This window comes from Chiloscyllium plagiosum, unplaced genomic scaffold (genome assembly GCF_037043375.1).
Source record: "Chiloscyllium plagiosum isolate Xiang-an unplaced genomic scaffold, Cpla_swu_hap1 HiC_scaffold_47, whole genome shotgun sequence".
In the NCBI taxonomy this organism is placed as follows: domain Eukaryota; kingdom Metazoa; phylum Chordata; class Chondrichthyes; order Orectolobiformes; family Hemiscylliidae; genus Chiloscyllium; species Chiloscyllium plagiosum.
This window is the reverse complement of record NW_028270185.1, coordinates 30,256,513-30,282,346: the sequence shown is the minus strand read 5'-3', so window position 1 is coordinate 30,282,346 and position 25,834 is coordinate 30,256,513. Positions and strand designations below refer to the sequence as shown.

At 41.6% G+C, this 25,834-nt stretch overlaps 1 protein-coding gene across 4 annotated transcripts; it reads left to right on the top strand.

Moving 5' to 3' along the window:
- Window positions 1–209: 209 nt before the first annotated feature.
- Window positions 210–25,418, top strand: LOC148136050 (NACHT, LRR and PYD domains-containing protein 3-like). Of its 4 annotated transcripts, XM_087983995.1 has the most exons (9): window positions 210–465; window positions 787–871; window positions 1,963–2,132; window positions 7,237–7,408; window positions 7,508–7,573; window positions 9,707–11,453; window positions 16,641–16,727; window positions 18,208–18,375; window positions 23,123–25,417. In XM_087983995.1, exons 2-9 carry the CDS (start codon window positions 808–810, stop codon window positions 23,208–23,210), a joined length of 2,562 nt encoding a protein of 853 aa, XP_087840121.1. In that variant the 5' UTR covers window positions 210–465; window positions 787–807; the 3' UTR covers window positions 23,211–25,417. The 4 variants fall into 4 exon arrangements, with proteins under 4 accessions (XP_087840121.1, XP_087840122.1, XP_087840123.1 ...); XM_087983996.1 differs by lacking the exon at window positions 7,508–7,573 and having other exon boundaries at window positions 23,123–25,418; XM_087983997.1 differs by lacking the exon at window positions 23,123–25,417 and having other exon boundaries at window positions 16,641–16,731; window positions 18,208–18,252.
- The last annotated feature ends 416 nt before the right edge of the window (window positions 25,419–25,834 follow it).

The window sequence follows — 25,834 nt, the reverse complement described above, 5'->3', positions numbered from 1 at the left end:
CCACTCTAAATCCCAGGACTGTACTGCTCCCCCACCAGCCTGACACCCATTGCCCTTAAACCTGATGGGGAGGGAAAGGTGAATGGAGGTTTCAGGTCAGAACAGAATGAGTCATCTGACCGTTACTGACCAATCAGCAGCCCTTCTGTCCAAAACGTTACTCTGGCATTGTGACGTCACTCCCCTCCAGGTCTGGCCCCGGGAGCTCCTTCCGCTGCCTCAGCCCCTCAAGGTGTGTCCTCAAACCCGAGCCCGCTCCTTCGGGATTGATGTGGAAGCTCCCACTGAGTGAGACCGTTTCATGTCGGGTCACAGGAAGCCTTGACTGTGCTGGGTGTTGACAGTGTCGGTTAAATATTAAATATTAACCTGCTCAACCTGTCTGAGAGAGGTGTGAAAAAGGGGATAAATCGGAATCACCTTCTTCTGTGCTGTCGATCTCTACGACAATCATATAACCAGAAGGTAACACACTGAGATCTTAATCAAGGTGCGGGAACAAATGACTCCAGATGCTGGAATCGGAACTGAAAACAACAATTGCTGGAGATCACAGCGGGTCAGATAGCATTCACAGAGGGAGAACAAGCTAACGTTCCGAGTCTAGATGACTCTTCATCCTAATCAATACAGTTAAATATTTTCAGTGTCATTGCATTTTGATATCAACACGATCATTTTGCTGTTATTAGAATGTAGTTTGCTTACATTTGTTGAATAGCAGCAGCAACAAAATTCCGCCAGCATTTTGATCAGTCTAACAATGGTACATATTCTTTTGTTTAGCTGGTGAACAAATGCAAAATTATGACGGACGGAGTAAATGTGGGACAAATACAATGTACTTCAATGAAAGGAAGAAATGGAAAAGGTAAAGTTCAAAGATCAGCTGTGTTACTGGCAATATTCCCTGATGAGTATCAGACACTCCAGGATAGAATGTTACAATTTCAGGAAAGGCTGAGAAGTGACTGTGGCTATCAGAATGGTAAACAGCATGGCAGGCATCTCAGAAGACTGGATAGCCTGAGCACAACTTGCAGATGAATGGTATTTGGTGCTTGGCCACTGGGCAGACCACCTATGAACAAAAACAGTTGTTTTATCCCCTCATACATGATCTGTGGCAGCAGGAGAGATCATCTAGGCTCACAATCCTGCTACATGGAAACACAAAATTCAGTTTACTGAACCAGCTCGTAACATCAATTGGATGGTCAGGCTGGTTGTAATCAGGTCTTGGCAGTGTGGCTGTGGAGGGAGGTAACTATCTGTCCTTCTGTGGTTCCATTCAAGCCCGGGTGTCCTTGGAGATGGGGCGCAGAATGTCCATCTCAATGCCTTCAGAGGGATGGAACACCACAGAGCATACAGTGCTTTATTTCCCGTCCAACTCCATTTCAATTTTATCCCTTCCCTCTCTTCCTACTACGTCCCCTGCCATGTTTATATTTGGTATTGCATTGCCCAAAAAAGGCTGCGCTTGTAAATCATCAATTGGATACACATGAGTTTTTACTAGTGGTGGCTGCTCGTTATACAAAAAAAACAAAAGAAGTTGCAGTGGGAAAGAACTCATTTTTACGTGATAACACTGCTGGGTAGAAACATATGCTAATAAAACACAGCAATGATGCAGGGTTAGAATTCTTAAGTGTGTTCAAGTTCAGCCTGCTACCCTAAATGTGTAATATCTATGGGCAGAGTGATTAGAAATAACTAATGAGAACTGAAACAATTTAGGTTTATGACTCTGTCATGTAGGAGGAGAAAGAGACCATTAATCCTTGTGAAATTGCTACATAGAGACAGGAAGAGTCTGCAAGTAAAATCGCACAATTATTTATTGCAAATTAATATTTTGTATCAATGGTTGAAAGTAGAAGGTTTTCGGTGTGATATTTCTTTAACTTTTTACATTAGATTTTTTAATTGCATGTTTTGTTCACTTTCTTCGGACAGACGATGATGGAAAAGGAATTAGTCAATTGCTGAATAGTTACAGCGACAGGGAGTTAAACCTGATTACCCGATTCTACTGTGAGAGATTGGAGGATGCAATATTAGACTTGGTGGAGAGCATTGCCCTGACATTAACAGCAACTGGTTCATTGAGCAATGGAAATTACGCTGTAAGTTATATGATAGAATTTTTCCATTATTCTATTATTAAATCAGTAAAATGATTGAAGTGGGCATGTAATTGAAGGAACCTTTGGAAATTTAAGGAAAAGTAACAAGGTTGTGCATCTCATTAATGATATGAAAAACAATAAAAGTAAGGGTCAGGGGTACAAAAATAAAAATGCACCAGAAAATAGAAAATACTGAAACAATATTTTTTTCAAAGAAAAATAAACAATGAAAAGTTGTTTACTTGAAGGACTGATAACGAACTGAGAGCAAAATAGAAATTAGTGAGGTGGCTTAGTGGTTAGTGGATGAAATCATGTGATGATGAAAACCACATGTCAGAGAATGTCAGGATACCAGATCAGTGTTAGCGAGATGGAAGAAATGCCACGATGAATATTTCACTGAGAAGAATAGCTTGTGTGTGCTCTGCAAGTAACAAGATCCTAGCAGAGAGCATGTTAAATTGCCCATAGGTTAAGTGCATTAGTCAGAGGGAAATGGGTCTGGGTAGGTTACTCTTCGAAGGGCCTGTTTCCACACTGTAGGGAATCTAAACAAAATAAGAAATATGTTGTCAAGTTTTAAACAGGTCACCTTATGAAGTTCAAGTTCAAGTACCAGTAAGGTGCCACTCATGTCACTGAGGCAGGTAATGTTGAGGGACTCTTGAAGAAGTGTCCTGTCCAGATCATTGAAAGTGAGGAATTACAACCCCTTGTGAAGTTTTCTTGGCTTGGTCGTGTTCCATGTGAGTTTAGCTGAGAAATCTCTGGACACTGTTCTAATTACTTTTGCTAATCAATATGCTCCGTAGTGTGCTCTATCAAAGTCTGTTCCCATATTTCCCTCTTGTTAATTCTGGATGTTGAATATAAACGGTGCATAAATTCTGGCCCACTGTCATAAATATAATTAAGTAAAATCTGTTGCTGTTTGTTGCTGGAGAATTATTCAGCTTTTTTCACTGACTAAGTTCCTTGAACTCACTGTGTCTACTTTTTAGGTGAAGGTAATTGGTCTCTAGTCAAATCATAATATAGATTTTCCACGTGCTCATGTGTCACATTGTAAAACGTACAAAACAAACTGGTAAATGTGACTTGAAATTAACACGCAGCGTTCATTCAAAATGGTTTCTTTCAACTACAAAATATTTTTAAACAAAACAAAAACAAGTTACATGTAATGAATACAGTAAAGAGTTTTGCCATAGTGAATATGCCTGTCACCAAGAATGACCACAGCTTGAAAATTTATCAATTCATATTGAAGGGAAGAGCCTTTCATGTTTGGACAAATGACATACATTTATAAAAGTATATCACGCCTGCTATTCCACAGTAAAAAAAAACCTTCGGGAAAATGTTTACAAATTAAGACCAGAGCTGTGAAGGAAACATTTAATGATTCCAAAAACAAATTATTCCTTGGTGGAAGAAAGGCTTCCTTAGAAACATGAACCATCAAGCTAAGTCAGATAATGATTATGACATCGAAGTGAAGTATAATAACATGCAAATTTATCATTTCATTAAGTTTCCTCCCCAGTGGCTCGGTGAGCATTTGCATTGCGTCATTAATTGTTCTTGCCAAGTTGGGAACGACATACTTTCATGAAGCATTGCACTCGATTTGATGTGATATAGCTGAATTCTCGATAGGATTGGGATCCAGGATTATTAAACAGCTGCAGTGAATGAAAGGTAGAATATTTCCAAGTCCAGATTGTTTGTAGATTGAATATCAGGGTTGTGGGTTTGGTACGATAGGAATATAAAGATACAGAATAAAGCAATTCAGTGCAGCATGTCTGCACTAACCAGAAAGAAATTGAAAAAGAAAAATCGCCCAATTTAATTTTAAGTATGAGAAAGTGAGACTGCAGATGCTGGAGATCAGAATCTCTGGTGCTGGAAAAGCACAGGAGGTCAGGCAGCATCTGGGGAGCAGGAGAGTCGACGTTTCGGGCACAAGCTCTTCATCAGGAATGGGAGGGTGGCCCAAGGGGACTGAGAGATAGGGTTGGGCTGGGGGGGAAGGTGGGGGGGGGGAAGGTAGCTGGGAATGCAATAGGTAGATAAAGGTGAAGGTGATAGGTGGAGAGGAGGGTTGAGCAGATTGGTGGGAGGTAAATGGACAGGTAGGACAGTTCAAGAGGGCAGTGCTGAGTTGGAAGGTTGGATCTAGGAGAAGGTGGGGGCAGGGGAAATGAGGAAAATGGTGAAACCCATATTGATTCTGGGTGGTTGGGGGGTCCCAAGGCAGAAGATGAGACATTCTTCCTCTAGATATCAGGTGGTTCGGATTTGGTGGTGGAGGAGGCCCAGGACTTGCATATCCTTGGTGGAGTGGATCACTCTGACACAAGTAGGGAGGATGCGTTGGGTAGGCTAGAGGTTATTAAAGTGGACAAATCCCCAGGACCAGATGGGATCTATCCCAGGTTGCTGAGGGAGGCGAGAGAGGAAATAGCTGGGGCCTGACAAATATCTTTGTAGCATCCTTAAATACAGGTGAGGTGCCGGACTGGAAGGTTGCTCATGTTGTCCCCCTTTACAAGAAGGGTAGTAGGGATATTGCGGGTAACTACAGACCAGTGAGCCTGGCGTCGGTGGTGGGAAAGTTGCTGGAGAAGGTACTGAGGGATAGGATCTATTTATATTTGGAAAATAATGGGCTTATCAGTGATAGACAACATGGTTTTGTGCGGGGGAGATCGTGCCTTACCAACTTATTAGAGTTCTTCGAGGAAGTGACCAAGTTGATAGATGAAGGAAGGGCTGTTGATGTCGTATGCATGGACTTTAGTAAGGCAGTTGATAAGGTTCCCCATTGTAGACTTATGGAGAAAGTGAAGTCACATGGTGTACAGGGTGTTCTAGCTAGGTGGATAAAGAACTGGTTGAGCAACAGGAGACAGAGAGTAGTAGTTGAAGGGAGTTTCTCGAAATGGAGAAAGGTGACAGTGGTGGTCCACAGGGGTCAGTGTTGGGGCCACTGTTGTTTGTGATATACATAAATGATCTGGAAGAGGGCACTGTTGGTATGATCAGCAAGTTTGCAGATGACACGAAGATTGGTGGAGTAGCAGAAAGCATAAGGGACTGTCAGAGAATACAGGAGGGTACAGATAGACTGGAGAGTTGGGCGGAAAAGTGGCAGATGGTTTTCAATCCAGACGAATGTGAGGTGATGCATTTAGGTGAGACTAATTCAAGAGTGAATTATACAATGAATGGAAGAGCCTTGGGAAAAGTTGATGAGCAGAGAGATCTGGGAGTGCAGGTCCTTTGTATCCTGAAGGTTGCTGCACAGGTGGATAGAGTGGTCAAGAAGACATACAGTATGCTTGCCTTCATTGGACGGGGTATTGAATATAAGAGCTGGCAAGTCATGTTAAAATTGTACAAGACATTGGTTCGGCCACATTTAGAATACTGTGTACAGTTCTGGTTGCCACATTATCAAAAGGATGTGGACACTTTGGAGAGGGTGCAGAGAAGGTTTACGAGGGTGTTGTCTGGTCTGAAAGGTGCTAGCTATGAAGGGAGATTGAGTAGGTTAGGTTTATTTTCATTAGAAAAAAGGAGATTGAGGGGGGGCCTGATTGAGGTTTACAAAATCATAAAGGATATAGACAGGGTGGATAGAGATAAGCTTTTACCCAGGGTGAAGGATTCAATAACAAGTGGTCACGCTTTCAAGGTGAGAGGTGGAAGGGTTAAGGGGGATACACGTGGCAAGTACTTCACACAGAGGGTGGTGGGTGTCTGGAGCACGTTGCCAGCAGAGGTGGTAGAGGCAGGCACAGTAGATTTATTTAAGATGCATCTAGACAGATGCATGAGAAGGTGGGGAGCAGAGGGATACAGATGCTAGGAATTGGGCGACAGGTTTAGACAGTACATTTGGATCGGCTTAGGCTTGGAGGGCTGAAGGGCCTGTTCCTGGACTGTAAATTCTCTTTGTTCTTTGTAAGCACACACGTTGAAAAGGCAACACTTCATGCAGTTGCAGTGATGTTAATATTGTGTCTGTTGGTGAGCTGAAGAATATTTATGACTTCAATTATTGGAGTTTCATGATGTTATCAGAACTAGTTACCCAAATTGCCCCAAATACCATAATGACCGTTGATATCTTTTCAATTCTTACTGCAATAAAATCCTGGCAATTACAAACTTTTCAATGTTTCCTACAAAATTTCTAATCTATTGTTTTGGATTTCCTTTTTGTTTCTTTGGATATAGCAGTGAAACTAGTCCACTTTTAATGTAGGAATTCATTGAAGATGTTGTGGTTCTAGCATCAAAGGCAATGCACAACAAACTGTTAAAGTGACAACATGGATCTCATGTTCGCATCATAGTTCAAGTGTTATGGATTCAAACAGGATTCCTGTTATGGATTCCTGAAGAAGGGCTTATGCCTGAAACGTCGATTCTGTTGTTCCCTGGATGCTGCCTGACCTGCTGCGCTGTTCCAGCAACACATTTTCAGCTCAGTTATGGATTCAAACCCAAACCCCAAAACTTCCACTTCCAATATTGTAGAGTCCAGTTTTGTTTATCACATGACTTGTTAACTGCAAGTTTCATGTCATATCCAATAGATTCCTCTATTCCTGATGAAGGGCTTTTGCGCAAAACATCGATTTTCCTGCTTCTCGGATGCTGCCTGAACTGCTGTGCTTTTCCAGCACCACTCTAATCTAGAATCTGGTTTCCAGCATCTGCAGCCCTTGTTTTTGCCTACTACTAATGTCTCCCTCATAGTTCTTCTTCACAAGTGGAGGCAAGGTCTCATCAGTGTGCTGAGATGAATATTCTTCACCAATCGAATATCATTAATGTAACAGCTTTTCACAATTACGACACTGCTGTTTATCATTTTCTCTCTTTCATTGTTTTCCTTTCTATTTCTTCTTTTTCTTGTTTCTTTCTGGTTTATTTCATTGTTCTTCCTTTGTTTCTTTCTTTCCCATCTTTCTTTTTCCCTCATTTCCTCCATCAATTCATTCTTCCATTCCGTTCCTTCATCTATTGTTTCCCTTTTCCTATTTCCCTTTCTATTTTACCTGTTCTTCTCTTTATATTCCAGTATATCCGTAATCTTTCAGAGCATCAACAGAGAAAGGAAGCAACAAAACATCTTCTGAACACAGTAACCAAAACCAATGGCTGCAGAGAACGAATATTTTGGGAAACATTGGTGAAAATGCAAGAATCAAAGCCAAAACTGAAACTCATTCTGAAAGAAATTCAGAGCAGAGGTATTGTACAGTCCAAGTATTTCTAGCAATCAAACATGGTTGCCTCTTTAATGGATGAGGCTGCCACACACTACTAATGAAATGAAACATCTTTCCCAGGTTTTGACTTGCTTTATAATGCACACATCGGAGAGATGGAAGGAGAGCTATCAGATCACCTCAAAGGTAAGTCAAAATAAAAGTAATCGTTAATCATAAAAACGTACCGCATTAATTAAGTTCTAACATTTTATTTGTGTCTCACATTTCATCACTGAGAGGAAACAAACCCTCCAAATTATTACTATGAACTGTTTCTATAAAATGCAATTCAAGTTACAACACAAAGCAAATGAACTGGAACTTGGGCATGGACAGTGTTCCATCTGCCACAAATTATATGTCACATGTATGATATTGAGCTTTGTTGGAAATTGCTGAATGCTCATTTTGATTTTCCCAGCTGCTCTGGAGCAGACTGAGCCCAACCTTCCAGTTTTAGATGCTGAACCACAAAGTCACATTCAGTTTTGCAAGTCAGTTGGTTTCAAAATCTTCCCTGGTACTTTGTCAGGCCATTATTTCTTTTCCCTTCAGTCACATCAGGGTCTGAAAAGAAGTCTTGCTTTTACTGTCAATACAAGGCCGTCGGGTGCCTTTATGCAAATGTAAACCTCAATATCGCCAGAGTCTCGGAGTCTACAAAGTCTGTATTGGGCTGGTGTCACATAGAGCTCCAGACCCAGTTAAAGCTTAAATCAAATACATGACAGACTGAGTAAAGATGATGTCATTTATAGGATCACAATTGGTTCTAGACTAGTTACTGATGAAGTCAGATCTGATGAATACAGAAGTTAGAGTGTGGTCCCATAGTGTGGATAGACTGAACTGATATGTATGTATTGGTTGAAGAAGGTCTTGATTCATATGTCGGCTCCGCCCTGGGCAATGACTTGAAACGCACATTGACCTAAAAAAGGTGAGGATATGGGTCACGGAAAGAAACAGAATCTTTAAACATCCAAGTGTCATATTTCTACCGACTGCATATGTACTAGAGTTCAACATGTATCAGATGTTGTTTGGGCATTGAATGAAGGCACAAATAGGGCTACAATGATATTAGCTTGACCTAATTGATCAACCAGGACTAGATAAGGAATTGTTTTTCAATAAGTCACATATCCCAGAAACACATTTCTACACACAGTGCTGAAACATTGGATTTGTGAAGAGCCCATATTTGCTGAAATTAGATTAGATTAGATTAGATTACTTACAGTGTGGAAACAGGCCCTTCGGCCCAACAAGTCCACACCGCCCCGCCGAAGCGCAACCCACCCATATCCCTACATTTACCCCTTTTACCTAACACTACGGGCAATTTAGCATGGCCAATTCACCTGATCTGCACATCTTTGGACTGAAATCTTACTGACGTAGAGTGGCTGTGTCAAAGACTGTACTTAATTGTCAGGCCAGGCAATTAGTTGACTTGGAAACATATTTAGGCTCATATCGAGATAAGATTTGCTTCGTCTATGTCTCGGACTTGTTAAAACATGAAATCAAATATGGGGTCAAGCTGGGTATAGGTAGATTCATATGAAGATTCAGAATAGATAGGGAGTCCATTCACATACAATCTTAGACTGTACAATGAGAGGCTTCAGTTTTCGCACTGAAATGGACAATGAATTGATAAAATTGGTGGAAGATCCCAATGTGATCCTTATACATCAACAGTGTTATTTTATAATTATGGTTCACATAGCACATTTAATTGTATCACTGGTTTGTCATCCTGTTCCCAACATTAAGCATTGAAAAAGTGAGTATTATACACAGTCCCTATTCAGCCAGTGGGCCATATGTTTATATTAGGTATAAATTGTCTGAGATTGAAGCAGACATCAATCTTATAAACACTCTGATACTATCTCCACTGGGGACAACAGACAAAACAAAAATGAATACAGTAAGTAATAAGTGAACAATATGATAATATTTGGCTTCTCACATGTTCCAATGTTGAATTCTCCTCAAATGGAGATGACGATAGAGTGGAGGGGCTTGTCTGTTATAATGTAAAATCTACTATAATCCATCTGATTCTCCCTGATTTATATTTAATTTAATTCAATATTTATTCGATAAGATTAATTACTAGCACAGCGTAGTAAAATTTGGATTCGACTCACATATTTTGTATTGCTACCCAACTCAAACTCCTCCTTGCTTCTCGTTAATTGTTTTAATGTAGTTAATTAACAAATAAGAACAATGCCAACATAATTTTGATCATTGTCATGAAAGGTATACAAGATCAACACAAGCAACACCTCCTCCACCAAACCGAGCATGTGGTCAAACACACCATCAAAGGAGACAGCAAAATAACGACCATTTCCCTCACTGATCGATATACAGAGCTTATCATTATTTCCACTCTGCGTGAACGGAGACTAGTGGAACATGAGCTCCTTTCCAGAGGCAGGGAACATGAAGAATGGCAGCGGAAGTACGTCACCAGCGAACTTGAAAAAATCCGGATTGATCAATTATTCAAGAGCAGTTTTGGCCACTCCAGCCTGTCTGGCACCACGGTGGTTAGCGGAGTGGCTGGCATTGGTAAGACAACAATGGTGCAGAGGATGGTCCATGAATGGGCAGCAGGAAACATCTATCCTCAGTTCCAATTTGTTCTACATTTCACATTTCGAAATCTTAATGCCATCAACAGAGCCATTTCTCTGACTGAAATGGTATTGGATCAGTACCCTTATTTAGAAAAGATAATTGAAGATATCTGGATGAAACCTGAATATCTTCTCTTGGTTTTTGATGGATTAGATGAGTACAAACACCAGATTGATTTCACTGGCCGCGTGGCTGGTGATGTCTCTGCGAATCACTGTGTTGCGCCTGACTGCAGATGTGAAGTTTTTGAAATGGTGTACTCCCTGGTACAGCAACAGCTGCTCAGAGGTTGTTCTGTGCTGGTTACCAGCCGGCCGACTGCCCTTGACTCATTGGAAAAGGCCAATGTCAACCTTTGGGCTGAGATCCTGGGCTTTCTTGCTGATGAAAGAAAAAAATTTTTCAGAAAGTTTTTTGGCAGTGAGCAACTTGCTACCAATGTCTTCAAACACATCGAGGAGAATGAGATCCTGTACACCATGTGCTACAACCCTTCATATTGCTGGATCATTTGCTCAACCTTAGGCCCGCTCTTTACACAGCTGAAGTGCAAGCAACCTCTTCCCAAAACCATCACTCAACTTTTCTCCATCTACCTTTCCAATCTCTTGGACAACCACAAGCGAGATGTTGAGGACCAGCGGATGGTTTTACAGCGACTCGGGGAGTTGGCTTACCAGGGAGTTTCGAAAAGGAGAATTGTTTTTAATGAGAATCACTTCATTCAGCATCAGCTGGAGTCCAGCAAATTCATTTCAGGATTCATGATGGAGATCTTGGAAAGGGATGACACAGCTAAAAACATTGTGTACACATTTCTCCACCTTACCATCCAAGAATTCTTGGCCGCCCTGGCTCAGTATTTGAGTCCAAAGCATCAGAACATGGTGGAAATGCTACACTGTGCTTTTAAGAAGGATGATGGTCGGTTTGAGATTTTTATTCGATTTTTAGTTGGTCTTTCAACACCCACTTCATCCCGAAATCTGGAACCATTCCTGGGTCCGCTGTCTCATCACACGACCAGTCAGGTGATAGACTGGCTGCAGGCCAATGTTCAGGCAGAAATCAAAAACATGGACAGAGTCACTGGAAAGAGGAAACTGCTGAACATATTCCATTATTTGTCGGAGTCTCAGAATAGAGCTTTAGTTCAGAAGACCATTGGATCTGTGGAGCGTTTGAACTTTGGGGACTCCAATCCAAAGAATGCACTGAGATTGAACCCAATGGACTGTTTTGTAATGTCTCATGTTGTACAACTTTGTGAGTCAGTGATGGAGTTGAATTTGGAGAAATGTTATATTCAGGAGGAGGGGATCAAACGATTGGCCCCTGCAATCCACAAGTGCAAAGTTCTAAGGTATATATTGATCCGGGTGAAATTAGATAACATGTCTGCAACGACCCATCGATTTTCTCTTATAAATTCCACCTGATATGAATTTCATAGGATCATAGAATCTCTACAGAGCAGAAAACGGTCATTTGGACCATCTAGTCTGCAACAACCCTCTGAAGTGCATCCCATCCAGACCCCTCCCCTATCCCTGCATTTTAAAGGGACATGAAAGGCTACAGAAAAGATTTAGAAGGATGTTGCCAGGGTTGGAGCGTTTGACCTATAGGGAGAGGCTGAATGGACTGGGACTGTTTTCCCTGGAGCATTGAAGGCTGAGGGTGACCTTATATATAGAGTTTATAAAGTCATGAGGAACATGTTTAGGGTAAATAGGCAAGGTCTTTTCCTTGGGATCTGGGAGTGAGAGGGGAAAGATTTAAAAGGTACTTAAGGGGCAACTTCTTCACACAAAGGATGGTGTGGGTATGGAATAAGCTGCCAGAGGAAGTGGTGGAGGCTGGTGCAATTACAACATTTAAAAGGCATCTGGAGGGTTTATGAATAGGAATCATTTAGAGGGATATGGGCCAAATGCTGGCAAATGTGATTAGATTAATTAAGGATATCTGGTCGGCATGGACGAGTTGGACCAAAGGGTCTGTTTCCTTGTTGTACATCTCTATGACTCTATAACCCTCTAGTCTGCACATCCCTAGAAACTATGGGCAATTTAGCATGATCAGTCCATCTAACCTGCACATAGTTGACTGTGGGAGGAAACCGGAGTACCCAGAGGCAACCCCCGCAGACACTGGGCGAATGTGCAAACTCCACACAGACAGTCACCCAGGGGTGGAATCAAACCCAGATCCCTGGTGCTGTGAGGAAACAATGCTAACTGTTGAGCCACTTGTCACTATAGTAGCTGAATAACAATTACTATTCGTTTTTTTTTCTGAGAATCAAGGAGTTTTCCATGCTTTTTATTTATTTTTAACGCTACTACCGCATTGACCTTGATACTGAGTGCTCTAACTATAACAAAAAAAAGCACCAGGCTAACTTGGTTGGTCTTACACTGTGAGACATTCAAAGCCACAAGGAGTCTGGCAGAGTCTTTAACTAGTGCTATGACAAGGAAACAAAGAACCGAGCCAAATCATCGTACCTCTGTGTTCACAACAGAGTAAAATTAAAACCTTCAAAGATTTTAACCTCAGCAATTCCTAACCAGACTTTATAACCAATCGCAGACTCCGTTGATAATGAAACCTAGACAGTAGGTTAATAACTGAAACAACAACAAAAAAGCAATTTATTACCAATATAGGAACTTTAGCACAGCAAACTTAAACAACAAAGTTTGAAACCAATAATCTTGTTTTCAGGGCAATTCACACAAAAGACAGACAAATAAACACAGTGAAGGGATAATTAAAATAAAGTAACAAAACTGGCCAGATTAAGTGGTTTTCGTATCTTACTCTCAATGTATATTTAATGGTTTCTTTGTTAATTTTCTGAAGATATCAATCTGTGCCACCTTTGAATTCACTCTGAGAACTGAAATTCTGAAGTAAAGTGGAAGGTTAGGCAGGGAGCATTTAAATCTTCATGCTGTAACGTCAATAGCTAAGTTCATTCTCTCAAAAGCACAGTCCCAAAAACCAACTTAAACTGTGATCTATGCCTATGTTTGACCATCTCGTTCTCTCCCAGAAACAAATGGAAATTGCTGTTGTGAGGAAAGCTCATTGGACCGAAATATATCTATCCACAGATGCTGCCAGACCTGTTGCGCTTTTCCCTCAATTTTTGTTTTTGTTTCTTATGTCCAGTATCCACAGTTCTTTCAATTTTATGTTCTATCCCAGGCTTGTACACAACAATTCCCAGGTACTGGCCTGATCAATTCCCAAACATTTCTTATCTGGTTCAATGTGCTGCTCTCCCACTGTGCTGAAACATCTACAGGATCCTATTGATCAAGAGCTAACCTGCCATTAACTGTGAGGCCCCACCTCGCGAACAAACAGCAGCTTGTTTGTTTGTTTTGTTGAAACACAAGTTGCTGTTCACAATCCAAAGATCATTTCCAGCTCATTGCAGTTCACAGCTACAAATCAAAATTGATAAAATAATAAATTAAACGAAAAGTTGGCGAAGGTTTGAACACTAATCCTAAGAGGCCCTCAATTAAATGAACAGACCTGGTGTGTGACTGAACACAGTTCACTGACAGAGAATAGCAATGGAGATCAGGTGGCAAATCAAACTGTTGAACCCAACCTCTGTCGCCAATTGTGTGCCATTGCAGAGATGAATATCATCCTTTGTAGTTTACTTTTACAAACCAAAGCTGATCTGATATTGTATTTGACCCAACCATTCACTAGATAAATAGTAAGTTCATGCTGTACCTAGTTCAATGCAGAATACGTTGCTAACACAGCAAGGCTGCCATTCATGTATCTGAAACTGTTACGGGTGAGGGTCAGGGTGGGTTTGAAATAGAGGTTCAACAGTCTGTGATTTACAGGAGGCATGATTTGCCCTTTGTGGTAGCACCAAATTCACCATTCACCTCAGCAGCAGGGAGATTGGGCAGCTCATCACCACATATTTTACATGACTGTTGGGATGAACTATTATCCATTCTGCTTGAAACTGAAAACATGGCTTGTGTATTGTTAAATGCATCAGAGAAGCAGGAATTTATTGATTGATTGATGTCTATAAGTCTTTTTCTTTGTTGTGTTATCCAAGCAGGGCAATAATGCCTCACAATTAACCATTGCTTTTACTCTTTGCTGGATTACATATGGATGAGTTCAATGGAATATAATTGCACAAATGTTTTAAAAAATTGAATATAAGACAATCAATTTTTTGTCTTGCGTTCCACTTGTCATAGAGTCAAATAACATGGAAACAGACCCTTTGGTCCAACCAGTCCATGCTGAACGTAATCCCAACTAAACTAGTCCCACCTGCCTGCTCCAGGCCCATATCCCTCCGAACCTTTCCTTCTCATGTATTTATCGAAATATCTTTTAGAGTCGTAGAGATGTACAGCACGGAAACAGACCCTTCGGTCCAACCTGTCCACGCCAACCAGATATCCCAACCCAACCTAGTCCCACCTGCCAGCACCCAGCCCATATCCCTCCAAACCCTTGCTATTCATATACCCATCCAAATGCCTCTTAAATGTTGTAATTGTACCAGCCTCCACCACATCCTCTGGCAGCTCATTCCATACACATACCACCTTCTGTGTGAAAAAGTTGCCCCTTAGGTCTCTTTTATATCTTTCCGCTCTCACCCTAAACCTATGCCCTCTAGTTCTGGACTACTCAACCCCAGGGAAAAGACTTTGTCTATTTAGCCTATCCATGCCCCTCATAATTTTGTAAACCTCTATAAGGTCACCCACAGCCTCCGATGCTCCAGGGAAAACAGCCCCAGCCTGTTCAGCTTCTCCATATAGCTCAAATCCTCCAACCCTGGCAACATCTTTGTAAATCTTTTCTGAACCCTTTCAAGTTTCACAACATCTTTCCAATAGAAAGGAGACCAGAATTGCACACACTATTCCAACAGTGGCCTAACCAATGTCTGGTACAGCCGCAACATGACCTCCCAACTCCTGTACTCAATACTCTGACCAATAAAGGAAAGCATACCAAACGCCTTCTTTACTATCCTATCTACCTGCGACTCCATTTTCAAGGAGCTATGAACCTGCACTCCAAGGTCTCTTTGTTCAGCAACATTCCCTAGGACCTTACCATTAAGTGTATAAGTCCTGCTAAGATTTGCTTTCCCAAAATGCAGCAACTCGCATTTATCTGAATTAAACTCCATCTGCCACTAATTGCACCCATATCCATCACTTCCTCAGGAACTACCCTCTGAGTTTAAAATAATTTCTTCTTGTGACTTTTTTAACTCTGTGTCCTCTCACCTTAAAAATGTGCCCCTAGTCTTGAAATCCCCCATCCTCGGGAAAAGACACCTACCATTAAGCCTTTTTATACCGCTGATGATTTTATAACCCTCTGAGGTCACCTCTCAACCTCTTATGCTCCAGTGGGAAAAAATCCCAGTCTATCCAGCCTCTCCTTATAACTCAAACCTTCCAGATCAAAGCTTCCTGGTAAACCTTTTCTGAACCTCCTCCACCTTAACAATATTCTTCTTTTACCTAAGTGACTATAACTGGACACAGTATTCCAGAAGAGGCCTCACCAATGCAAACTTCAAAGAATTATGTACCTGAATCCTTAGCTCCCTCTGTTGTACAACACTGTCCAAAGCCCTCCCATTAACTGATTAACCTCTCCCCAAGTTTGTTGTATCAAAATGCATTTATCTAGATTGAACTCCATCTGCCATTTCTCAACCCATTGACCCATTTTGTCAAAATCCCTTAGAAAATCCTCTTCTTTACTATGCCACCAATTTTGATATCATTTGCAAACTTACTAACCATGCCTTCTGTATTTTCATCCAAATAGTTTCTATAAGTGACAAACAAAACACAAGCCAGAACCGATCCCCGTGGAACATCAGTGGTGACAGGCCTACAAGTCTGAAAAACAACCCTCCATATTGTCTCCTGCTGATAAGCCAATTTTGTATCCAATTGGCAAGCTCTCCCTGAATCCCATGTGTCCAGTTTTGGGTTAAATTATATATTCTATTTCCAGGTCATAAAATGGGTAGTACATAATAAGGCCATCTGGCCAATTATGTCTGCACTGGCTCCTTAAATGGCCTACACACTTCATCCTATTCCCCTCCTCTTCCCTCAAAGCTATCACATGTTTTCTCCTTCAGGTATATATCAAATTCCTCTTTTCAAAGTTGTGCTGGGTTGTACTGTCAATAGCCTTTCAGTCAGTGAATGAGTAACAGCAATTTACTGAGTAAAATATATGATAAGAACTGTACACCTCTCATTTTTCACCAAACAATTAATCTATTGTTTGAAATATGTGTTCACTGGTCACCAACTAATTCAGTGAGAATAGTTATGCAAGATTTCAATCTATTTTCTAATACTGCACAACACTGTTCTATCTGCCCATGCCTCAGTGTGTCAATGAGAAACAATTGGATGGAGTTTCTGTAAGGTGAAGTTTATGTTATGTTAATCGGAGAGATTTCCCATTCCTTGATTGTTTTTTTCTCCTTGGCTGTTAGGCTGAATGACAATAACATTGGAGATACAGGAGTCAACATTTTGTCTGCATCATTGGCGCATTCGGAATGCAAAACAAAGCGATTGGAGTAGGTAATCTTCCCAACATTAACCCCAAATTCTATGTGCAATGATTTGTGGCAAGTCGGGAATTTGCTGTATCTTTGGCATGACCACTGTTGAAAATATAGGGGAAGGTGAGGACTGCAGATGCTGGAGATCAGAGTCAAGAGTGTGGTGCTGGAAAAGCACAGCCAGTCAGGCAGCATCCGAAGAGCAGGAGAATCGATGCTTTGAACTTAAACCCTTCATTAGGACTCCTGATGAAGGGTTTATGTTCGAAATGTCGATTTTCCTGCTCCTCGGATGCTGCCTGACCGGCTATGCTTTTCTAGCACCACATTCTTCGATCTTGCTAGACTGCACCTGGAGTATTCTGTTCTGTTCTGCACAACAAGTATATATTAGACTGCAATCAAATTTCAACAGGAAGATATTAGGGAGAAATTGAATCAGAATCTTTTTGTGGAAATTATGGTCACATGGTAACCAATGGAGATGTTTAAAATGCTGAATGATGGGACAGGGTCGTTAGCTAAAAGATCAAGGAAAGAGCATTATTTTAAAGGTACAGTTAAGCCATTCATTCAGGAGCCAGTTCAAACCACACTTCTTCCAACTAGAGAAGCACAATTTTCAGATTCTCAACAAAAAGAGTTGTTAAGATTCAGAGACGAAAGTAAAAAAGTTAATTTTTTTGTTCAATTAATACAATTTGGCCTAAGCTGATGTGTTTACGTCCCACGTTGTTACAATGCTTGAGGAGAGATGCAGGGCATCGGAGAAAGGAAGAAATGACTCATGAAAAGGATTTCATGGATCATGAACATAAGGTCTGAAGATAGATTGCAAACATTGGATCTGTCTCCATTAAGGAAAGGAAGCTGTGATGTAATTTGAATGAAGTATTAAAAATGATAATGACAATGGAAAGAGTCGGTAGCAATAAACTGTTCACTGCCATGAAATGATCAAGTATATCAGCACAAAAATTCAAGAAATTGCCAAAAGAAGCAAGAACAATGTGAGATAATCTTTTCTGCACAGTGACTGGTTAAGGTTGGAATGTTGTGCCTGACTGACATCATGGCAGAGGCCGGTTCAACTGAAGTGTTCAAAAAGGAATTAAACTTTGGTCTGGAAAGGCCCAGTGCACAGGGATACGGGATACAGAGTGGCAGGAAGTGAATTGCTCATTCGGAGCCTCGAATCACCTCCTCCTGCACTGTACCCTGTTTGATTCTGTGAGGTTGTAGGTACGCATATTCTTTTCAAAATTAAGAGTAATGTCTTTCAATTAAGGAATAATAGTGTTAAAGACTAAAAGCATTAAAATTAATTGATTATTAGTTCGTCATTACTGAGTCAAATAAAATGAAAAGGAGGCTGATGGTTCAAAAGCTTTCTCACTTTGTTATGCTGTTCCAATTATTGCTTTTCCTTCTCAGTGGAATTTCTTTTATCTTTTCGAGCTGTATTGAAAACTGATTTGTAATTATCAATCTTTAGTTTGCAGGATAACAATCTGACATTTGCTTGCATTGAAGACCCGAGGATGGCATTTAGTCAGAGCGAATCATTGTCAATGCTATACCTGGATGGAAATAAATTCACAGATGATTGCATTCCGAAAATGAGAAACTTCATCATCATCTGCAAGAATTTGGAGCTGATTCAGTGAGTGCATACGTTAAAACATTAAACATTTCCATTGTATTGTAAGCAATAATTTCCTTAAGTCATGTCCACAGCAAGTTCTTCAGGGGTGCTTAACATATTAATTCACCGGAACATAGAAAATCAGAGCAGCAGCAGGCCATTCAGCCCATAGACCCTGATCTATCATTATATATACCATGGATGATTATCCAACTTGAACCCTGTTCCTGTTTTCTCCCTGATATCTTTGACCCCTTTAACCCTTAAGAACTTTATCTGCCTGGCGTTATAGAGATGTTCAGCACGGAAACAGGCTCTTTTGTCTAACTGTCCATGTCGAACAGATACCCCAAATTAATTTAGTTCAGATGGAGTTTAATTTAGATAAATGTGAGGTGCTACATTTTGGAAAGGCAAATCAGGGCATGACTTATACACTTAATGGGAAGGTCCTGGGGACTGTGCTGAACAAAGAGACCTTGAAGTGCAGGTTCATAGTTCCTTGCAAGTTGAGTCACAGGTAGATAGGATAGTGAAGAAGGCATTTGGTATGCTTTCCTTTATTGGTCAGAGGACTGAGTCTAGGAGTTGGGAGGTCATGTTGAAGCTGTACATGACATTGGTTAGGCCACTTTTGGAATATTCTGTGCAATTCTGCTCTCCTAGAGGGAGGATGTTGTGAAACTTGGAAGGGTTCAGAAAAGATTTACAAAGTTGTCAGTGTTGGAGGCTTTGAGCTGTACGGAGAGGCTGAATAAACTCTGTTTTCTCTGGAGCATCGGAGGTTGAGGGGTGACCTTATAGAGGTTTATAAAATAATGAGTCCCATGGTTAGGGTAAATAGACAAGTTCTTTCTCTAGGATGGTGGAGTCCAGAACTAGAGGGCATAGGTTTAGGGTGAGAGGGGAAACATTGAAAAGGGACCTCAGGGGCAACCTCTTCATGCAGAGGGTGGTGCGTGTATGGAATGAGCTGCCAGAGAAATGGTGGAGGCTGGTACAATTATGATGTTTAAAAGGCATCCGGGTGGGCACAAGAATAGAAAGGAAATGGGACAAGCGCTGGCAAAAGGAACTAGATTAGGTTAGGATGTGGAGCTGCCAGTGTTGGACTGGGGTATACAGAGTTAAAAATCACTCAACGCTATGTTGTAGTCCAACAGGTTTAATTGGGAGCACTAGTTTTCAGAGCACTGTTCCGGACAACCACCTGATGAAGGAGCAGTGCTCCGAAAGCTAGTGCTTCCAATTAAACCTGTTGTTATGGACCAGGCCAGACCCCCTCAAAACATTTCAAAAAAGTAGCCCAGACCCTAACATTGCTCGTTGTTTTAAGAAGGTGTAAAGTGGATATTCCAGGAGAGGTGCCATTGGTCAAACCACTTCATTTTAAACAAAACCAAATTTATTTACAAGATTAGTCAATGAAATAGAAGCAAAAGAGAACTGAATACAGAATTAGATTAGATTACAGATTAGATTACATGACAGTGTGGAAACAGGCCCTTCGGCCCAACAAGTCCACACCGACCCGCCGAAGCGCAACCCACCCATACCCCTACATTTACCCCCTTACCTAACACTACGGGCAATTTAGCATGGCCAATTCACCTGACCTGCACATCTTTTGGATTGTGGGAGAAACCGGAGCACCCAGAGGAAACCCACGCAGACAAGGGGAAAATGTGCAAACTCCACACAGTCAGTCGCCTGAGGCCGGAATTGAACCCGGGTCTCAGGCGCTGTGAGGCAGCAGTGCTAACCACTGTGCCACCGTGCCGCCCACTAAATAACCTCACCTATCCAAAAACCAAACAGACTTTACCTGTTCCCTATACTTGCAACAATCCCCATAAACACCTCGTGGCGCAAAAGGTAGCATCAAACACAGGGTCTTACAGGAGAGAGATGTCAGACAGAGAGGATCAGCACGAACCTGCTTCTTTCACGTAACTGTTTCTTGGATCAGCAGCCTCAAAACACTACCTGCCTGCTTTCAGTGAATAGCCAGACGTCCAAAAACCAAATCAAACCAGAGAAAAGCTGAGCTGGCGGAAGTGACCATTCCCCTTTCATTGCACAAATTCTTTTAAAAATAAAACCTTGTTAAAGGAGCAGCTTCATCACAGAGTCTATTTGACAACATTTGGCCCTAATCCCCCTCAACCCTTCGCATTCATAAACCCATCCAGATGTCTTTTATATGCTGTAATTGTACCAGCCTCCACCACTTCCTCTGGCAGCTCACTCCAATCTCATACCATCCCTCTGTGTGAAAAAGTTGCCCCTTAGGACCCTTTTAAATCTTGCCCCCTCAACTTAACCCTATGCCCCCTAGTTTTGGTATCCCCTAACCCTGGGGAAAACATCTTGTCTATTTGCCCTACCCATGCCCCTCATTGTTTTATAAACCTCAATAAGGTCACCCCTCAGCCTCCCACACTTCAAGGGTAACAGCCCCAGCCTATTCAGCCTCTCCCTCTAGATCAAATCCTCCAACCCCAGCAACATCCTTGTAAATCCTTTCTGAACCATTTCAACTTTCACAACATCCTTCCTATAGCAAGAAGCCCAGAGCTGCATGCAGCATTTCAAAAGTGGCCAAAGCAATGGCCTGCACAGCCACAACATGACGTACTAAAGCAAAGAAATACAGATATTATAAACCTGAAACAAAAGCCAAAATTGCTGAAGAAACTCAACAAGCCTGACAGCATCTGTGGAGAGAAAATAAAGTTAATGTTTCGAGTCCAGTGATCCTTCTTCACAGCTGACTCTGTTTTTCTCTCTCTGTAAACCTGCTGAGTTTCACCAGAAATTTCTGTTCTTTTTGAGAACAATATTTAACTTTTTCTTTCCAACCATTCAGTGTTTTAGCCAACAAGCACTCTCTCTGACAGGGAATTTCACAGACTCACCTCAACCTGAGTGAAGAAATTTATCCTCAGCTCAGCTCGAAATAGCCTACCCCAGATCCTTAGACATTGACCCTTGGTTCTGGACCTTGGGAACATCCTTCCTGTGTTTACCCTGACCTTTCCTGTTAGAATTTTGTAGGTTTCTAAAAGGTGCCCCATATTATTCTAACCTACAGTGAAAATAGTCCTAACTGATCCAGTCTCTCTTCATTCATCAGTCCTGCTATCCCACGAGTCAGTCTGGAAAACCTTTGTCGTATTCCTTCTATGCATGAATGTCCTTCCTTAGATAAGGGACAAAAACTATACACATGACTTCAGGTGTGGTCTCACCAAGGCACTGCATGTAGGCAACTAGACAGCCCTGCTCCTGTCGTTGAATCCTCTTCTCTCTTTTTTTTTCTCTTTTTCTGTCTGTCTGTCTGTCTGTCTGTCTGTCTCTCTCTCTCTCTCTCTCTCCCTCTCTCGAACCCAGACTCTCTTTGCCTCAGCATGCTACTCTCTAAGGGGTTGTGGGGGGGAGAGAAACTGTCACACATCTTCTTCTGGAATTTGTCTTTGCAAAGGAAGTCTGGAGAAAGATGCAGTGGCCTTTGTCAAGGTTCGTCCTGAGCAGTTCCATCACACAAGACTCTGTGCTCTACAGTCTGTTCCCCGGGACGCACAACGAGACAAACATCAACTGCTCCTGGAGGACCATCACCTTGCTGAAAGACACTCTTTGCTCTGCCTTAAAGTTGTTGATTGTTAGTTCCCATCTGAATCACACACACTGCTGTTCACCCTCCCTTTCCAGGAGTTAATCTAGCTGTTCTTTGACACTGAATACTCAGCAATCTCCTTCCCTTTTCTAGTGATTCAACTCCCAGAATTTTCCTCAGTCACTTCTCACTACCACCCTCTGGTGGATGCTCTTTCTCCTGCTGAGTCCCATGGCCTCCGCGATTCCCATCTCATGAAGTTGAAACAAGTTGTTATCTCTTATTGGTTCCCTTTGCGCTAGTTTCAGGTCTAGTCTGGTTGACAGTGTCCTCACGAATTAACGAATTTGGTCCCTTGTGTTGCTACTGAGAATCTGTTGCTCCCCAGCCGGAATCTATTCTCCGTCCTTGCCATTTGAAGCACTTCTTTGAGATGGTGTTCAAAGTGCAATCAACATTTCAGTGTGAAGTGATGTAAAATCAGCAAAATAAAAATCCTTGCCCATATCTGTCTTGATACCAGTCGTTAGGAAGGAGTCATTACTGTGTTAATTACATGTGTTGTAAGCTTCAGTGCCAAAGTTGAAACCAGATATCCATCCCATTTTCATTTCATATTCATATCTGAAACATACATCTTTAACCACACATTGTATATCAGTCAGAACTATTTAATGTCTTCTGAAAATACCTCTGGGCCAGACCAGGTAAGATTCCCAGATTCCCTTTGGTGATGGACATGAGTGAAGCAGATGTGTATTTACAGCAATCACTGATTAGGTTCTATGAAAATGGTGACTATGAAACTAACTTTCAATTCCAGATGGTTTAATTATTTGAGATAAAATTCAGCCAGTTGCTGGCATTTGTACTCTAGGTCACTGCATTACAAGTCCAATGCGATTTCCCCCTCCAACTACATCCTCAATTTACATCATTCCCCAAATATCAATACCTTAGTTTCTTACAGCACTGTCTGTGTGTGCAGCAGCTCATTAGATTCTCTTTGAGCTTACACCCATTTGTTACTGTGTAGCTGCTCACAGTTTGATTTCAAAATGTGTGTTTCAATTGGAAAATTATGAATGATTCTGTCATTTTAACTTTATTAATTGGTTGGTTATTAATCATTAATTTCTTTCTTAGATTATGGAGGAATCAGTTCAGTTCAGATGGAAAGAAGCAACTCCGATCACTGAGAGAATGCAGGGCTGGTGTCCGAGTATTTGTGTGATCAAAGGATCAAGAAATTGCCAACTATTTGGACTTGATATTACTGAGAGGTGTAAATCTCTCACCTCCATCAAGTGAAACACATGAGATATTACATTGGCTCAAGTAAAACAATTCCTGGAATTCCGAAATAGAATGGGAACGATGTGGAGTATTCAATAGAAACTTTCAGTAGCAGCTGGTGAGTGTGTCGGTGTGTGGGTGATATTCACCGTCGAGCACAGGGAGATGGAGCTGTGATTGTGAAGCTTTTATAAAAGAATCCAAGAGATCGCCATCATAGAAACAGGCCTTTCGGCCAGCATGCCTATGCTTTCCAGTTTTCACCGTTAAACTAGTCCCTTTTGCCTGTGTTTGGTCCATGTACCCCCATATCTAACCCATCCATACACCTGTCTAAATGTTTCTTAAATGATAAAATTGTACTCACTTCCACCACCTCTGGCAGCCCATTCCAGACACTCACCATCCTCAGTGTGAAGAAAACTGCCTTTCTATGCCCTTTTGTATCTCTCTCCTCTCACCTTAAACATATGCCCCAGAGTTTTAGACTCCCTTGAGGAAAAGCTGCTGGCTACCTACCTTATCTACGCCGCTCATGATTTTATAGTTCTGTATAAGGTCACCCCTGAATCTCCTAAACTCCAGGGAAAAATGTCCCATCCTATCTCATCTCTTCTTGTAGCGCAAACCTTCCAGTCCAGGTAACATCCTAGTAAATCTTTTCTGCCCTCTTTCTAGTTTAATAGTTACTTTCTATAGTAGAGCGACTAGAACTGTGTACAGTATTCCAAATGTGACCTCACTCATGTCATAGAGTCATAGAGATGTACAGCATGGAAACAGACCCTTCAGTCCAACCCGTCCATGCCGAGCAGATATCCCAATCCAATCTAGTCCCACCTGCCAGCAACCGGCCCATATCCCTCCAAACCCTTCCTATTCATATACCTATCCAAATGTCTCTTAAACGTTGCAATTGTACTATCCTCTATCACTTCCTCTGGCAGCTCATTCCATACACGTACCACCCTCTGCGTGAAATAGTTGCCCCTTAGGTCTCTTTTATATCTTTCCCCTCTCATCCTAAATCTATGCCCTCTAGTTCTGGACTCCCCGACCCCAGGGAAAAGACTTTGCCTATTTACCCTATCCATGCCCCTCATAATTTTGTAAACCTCTATAAGGTCACCCCTCAGCCTCCGACGCTCCAAGGAAAACAGCCGGAGCCTGTTCAGTCTCTCCCTATAACTCAAATCCTCCAACCCAGGCAACATCCTTGTAAATCTTTTCTTAATCCTTTCAAGTTTCACAACATCTTTCCAATAGGAAGGAGACTAGAATTGCATGCAATATTCCAACAGTGGCCTAATCAATGTCCTGCACAGCTGCAACATGACTTCCCAACTCCTATACTCAATACTCTGACCAATAAAGGAAAGCATACCGAACGCTGCCTTCACTATCCTATCTACCTGCGACTCCACTTTCAATGAGCTATGAACCTGTACTCCAAGGTCTCCTTGTTCAGCAACACTCCCTGGGACCTTACCATTAAGTATATAAGTCCTGCTAAGATTTGCTTTCCCAAAATGTAGCACCTCGCATTTGTCTGAATTAAATTCCATCTGCCACTTCTCAGCCCATTAGCCCATCTGGTCCAGATCCTGTTGTAATCTGAGGTAACCCTCTTCGCTGTCCACTGCACCTTCAATTTTGGTGTCATTTGCAAGCTTACTAACTATACTTCTTATGCTCACATCCAAATCATTTATGTAAATGACAAAAAGTAGAGGATCCTTGTGGCACTCCACTGGTCACAGGCCTCCAGTCTGAAAAACAACCGTCCACCACCACTCTCTGTCTTCTACCTTTGAGCCAGTTCTGTATCCAAATGGCTAGTTCTTCCTGTATTCCATGAGATCTAACCTTGCTAATCAGTCTCCCATGGGGAACCTTGTCAAAGCCTTACTGAAGTCCATATAGATCACATCTACTGCTCTGTCCTCATCAATCCTCTTTGTTACTTCTTCAAAGAGCTCTTGTACACCTGCAACAAGGCATTCCAACTCCTGTACTCCATACTCTGCAATTTGTTCGATTGTACAATAAACCTGTTAGTTATTAATTATTTCTTATTATTATGTCTTCAGTTGTACATAAAGCTATATTCAATTTGTCATAAACATATGGTTGTTTGTATAATAAACATATGTTCAAGTGTGTAATTATTCCCAGCGTTAGACTTTAGTGACAGTCTGTGTTTGATACTGGGTCAGAGATTGGTCAGCGCTGTAGCTGTTCCCCTGTGGGAATGATAGGGTCTGCATCAACAGTGTGTGTAAAATCAGTCAGGATAAGGTCGTAGTTTGGAACCAGTGACCATCTGCACAATGTGTGCCTGTCCCACTCTCATCAAATACACTGGAGACTCCGACACTTGCAGAGATCCCGCTAACAAAACTCTGAAAGAAATCACGTTTGTAAGGGAAGATTAATTAAGTAATCTCCCTCTCAGTCCCTAAAAGGCCATTTTTTGATGCTCCCACTACATTCACTGTAATTTCACTTTGACCATCTCTGGTCCCTATCTCATGTCGGGTTGCAGGGTCGGGTCAACTTGTC